We start from the raw sequence: 3,837 nt of genomic DNA on the forward strand, positions 1-3,837 counted from the left end.
TTATTATTGGAGGTCTTTATCTTATCTCATAATTATGTAAAATTATTTTTATCAAATTTCAACTAGGGATAATATAACTATTGTAGCTTCATTAATTGATATGTTAAGTTTCTCATATTCTGTAGAGAATATTATATGATATATTGTTATATTTCTTACTAGTAACATCTCAAATATGTCTAAATATTTTTTTTATAAATTGGGTATATATAAAAAACTAAGTAAATAATACTATATATCAGAAAAAAATGTATAGAGATAGTCACATGGTAAAGTCTAGGCAAGGTGGAGCCTTAAAAAATTCAAAGAAATAAATGTAGGTGCTACACAATAAGAGCTATCAAACTAATAATAGTGAATATGAGAATCATAACATCCATGGATAGTCTAATTTCTATCATATCAATTTTCTTAGAATAGTATATTGGATTTTATTGGAAGGTTATGGGAATCCAATTTTTTTTCATTGTTCTTACATTACAATAATAAATTTTACTAATTATATGTGGCCTGGTGATTTCTATAGAATAACATTGTTCTCTATTTAATCAAAGAAAAAAAACGCAGTAATGTTAAACTTAACTTGATAGAACCACTATTTATTTAGATAGACTATAATATACAACCTTACATTTGTCATAGAATAGTAGTTTTCCCAACATGATTAAAGAAAAAAAAACATCCCACTATTAAATTTACTAGAGACAACCAAAATAATATAAGTAAGCTATATATGCATTATTCAAAATAATAATTATTAGGTGTATAATTAATATAAATAACTACTCTCAAATATTGTAAACTCAAAGGACGTCAAATTTTAAATTTAAAAAAAAAATTAAAAATTAATATATATATCATTAACTCTGCAACATTTATGGTCATCATATACGACGACTTTTTGCCGTCTAAGGAAAATGTTGAAGTGGTACGCGCACAAGGAACGGGTCTCCCGCAACCAAGTCTTCGTTCTCATACCTTGACCAATTCTGGCCGCCATCTAAGACCTCGCGCAACAGATTTAAAAAAACCACTAGGGCTACTAACAAATTATACTGTATAGCCCTGCAAGGCGGATATTCAGATGGCCAAGCTCTGTCAGACTTTATCCGCACTGCTCTTCTTATGCTCTGTCGCTTCTCTCATTTTTTCATCACTTGCAGGAAACCACAATTTCTCCATCCCTCCCATCACAAATATAATAGCATACGAAAATAATGCCTACCCTCAAGACAACATGCTGCAGCTCACCACAAATCAAGCATCAGGGGAGCTAATCAAAAGCTTCGGCTGGGCGTTTTACGATAAATCTGTTCCGCTATGGGACAGCTCCTCCCGGGCTCTAGCAAATTTCTCTACCTATTTCCAATTCAGCATCAAGCTAGGCAATAATCCTGACACCGATTATGGAGACGGAATGACTTTCTTCTTGGCGCCTTTCGAGTTGGAGCAACCAGAGAACGCTTATGGCGGAGGTCTCGGCTTGTTTAACGACACAACCTATAATGGATCATTCTATCAGATGGTTGCTGTGGAATTTGACACTTACCAGAATGGTTGGGATCCCTTTGGCGATCATGTGGGAATCGACGTTAACAGTATTGTGTCCAAAGCAAAGGTTTCGCTGAGAAACTTAAACAAGAGCTACAGCCTCTGTGATAGAAGTCTGAAGAATGGAGAGCAATGGCACGCGTGGGTGGATTATGATGGGGGAGCAAAGAGGCTGCAAGTGTTTCTCTTCTGCAAACCCAATAGCACCACTGTTTCTAAACCCCAAATCCCAATCTTATTTCATGATATAGATCTCCGGAACTCTCTCCCAGAAAAAATCAAGGTTGGTCTATCGGCTTCTACTGGAGCCTCAACAGAGACACACACTGTATACAAGTGGAATTTTTCTTATGAATATTCGTGGGATATCTCACCTGCACCTTCTCCAAGTATCACTTCCAATGAACAGAACCCTCCAAAGGGCAAGAGCAACAACAATTCTGTCAAAGTTATTTTGATAGCAGTGTTCTGTAGCGTTCTGGCTCTCTGCGTTTTCATATTCGTTGTCCTACGGTGGAAGTTCAGAAAAAGCATACGCGGTGTTGAGGAAGGCGAAGAGAGCGATGTTGAGTTGGACGAATGGTTTTCTCAGGGCCCCCGAAGATTCTCCTACGCCGAGCTCTGTGCTGCAACAAGAAACTTCAGTGAAGATGAAAAGCTTGGGCAAGGGGGCTTCGGTGGCGTCTACAAAGGCATCCTTCCCGGCACGGCAGAGGCGGTAGCTGTGAAGAGAATATCCCAAGGATCCAAGCAAGGAAGAAAAGAGTATGTTTCCGAGGTTACCATAATCAGTAAACTCAGACACCGCAACCTTGTGCAACTTTTAGGATGGTGCCATCAAAAGGGCGAGTTACTTCTAGTCTACGAATACCTGCCAAACGGGAGTCTGGATAAGTATATTTTTGGGGAGGAGATGGATACTTTGGATTGGGATCGTAGATACAGTATCGCCTGTGACATAGCCTCGGCTCTTCTCTATCTGCACGAAGAATGGGATCAGCGTGTTGTTCACAGAGACGTGAAGGCGAGCAATGTAATGTTGGATTCTGATTTCAACGCCAAGCTGGGGGATTTTGGTTTGGCAAGATTGGTGGAGCGTGATCAGGTGGCTTCCCATACGACCGTGGTGGCGGGTACGCTGGGGTATTTAGCTCCCGAGTGCTACATAACGGGGAAGGCCAGTCCAGAGGCGGACGTATACAGCTTCGGGGCCGTTGCACTTGAAATTGCCTGTGGAAGGCGGCCCGTTGACCGCACACTAGGTGAATATAATTGTAGATTGGTCGAATGGGTTTGGTATTTGTATGGACAAGGAAAGCTTTCAGATGCTGCGGATGGAAAACTTGGAGGAAATTATAAGGAGAAAGAAATGGGGCTGCTGATGTTGGTGGGGCTGCTGTGTTCTCATCCAGACCCCACGTCAAGACCTACAATGAGAGAGTTGATAAAGATATTGAAAAGGGAAGCAGAATTGCCATATGTTCCTCTGGATTTGCCGGTTGCTGTGTACAATAATCAGCCTCTTCGTCTTGGTGTGACGTCGGTCGGACTTAGCTCGTCCGTTGTGAGTGAAGTGTCCATGTCCTCAATGAATGCGTCTGCTTTCTCATCATCTACGGCTTCAAGTGGCCCAGTCAAAATGTCCAGCCCTCTATTGTTCAACACAGGACTTTACTAGCTTAAAGTCTTTAGGCTTCTTGGTGAACAATATCAATGTCTAGAGTTTATGAATTTAATAGGACTATCCTCAATTTTGTAGGGGTTACTATAAATCGAATATTATTAGAATCCTCTAAGATATAAGTTGAGGTTTGTGCTGCCTATAAATGTTAAGAGAAAGCAATTAATATTGTTTACACCTATATATACTTTCTATCGTAACTCTTTTTTGGTAGGAGGATGTCTATGTTCAGTCGGATAATCTCTCTGATTGATGGCTGAGGCTCTGCCTCCCATGCTCGTTTTTGTATAAACTCTCCTTATTTTGGTCTCTCAATATTTAATATAAAACAAAATATTGTTTACACCTTTTATATTTTACTTTTGTATTAAGTTCTTTTAATTAGTTGTGTTTGTTTATTTTTACTTAAAAATTTTGGTAATATTATTATATATATAAATATTATTTTTTATTTTTATTATTATATTAAAAATAATGTTTTCTTTTTTTTTTTGAAAGTTTTGTGGTGTTGTTGAAGAAGAGTATTTGGATTGTTTGGCAAGATTTTCATCTCAAGTAGATCTCACATTATCGATTTTAACAATATTGAAGTTTTTCCTATTTTT

At 38.2% G+C, this 3,837-nt stretch overlaps 1 protein-coding gene across 1 annotated transcript; it reads left to right on the forward strand.

The window, feature by feature from the left end:
• The first annotated feature begins 1,096 nt into the window (after positions 1-1,096).
• Positions 1,097-3,273, forward strand: LOC131075495 (L-type lectin-domain containing receptor kinase IX.1-like). Its single transcript, XM_059220274.1, has one exon. The coding sequence runs from the start codon at positions 1,238-1,240 to the stop codon at positions 3,227-3,229; it is 1,992 nt and encodes a 663-aa protein (XP_059076257.1). The 5' UTR covers positions 1,097-1,237; the 3' UTR covers positions 3,230-3,273.
• The last annotated feature ends 564 nt before the right edge of the window (positions 3,274-3,837 follow it).

Source organism: Cryptomeria japonica, chromosome 5 (assembly GCF_030272615.1).
Source record: "Cryptomeria japonica chromosome 5, Sugi_1.0, whole genome shotgun sequence".
Taxonomy (NCBI): Eukaryota; Viridiplantae; Streptophyta; class Pinopsida; order Cupressales; family Cupressaceae; genus Cryptomeria; species Cryptomeria japonica.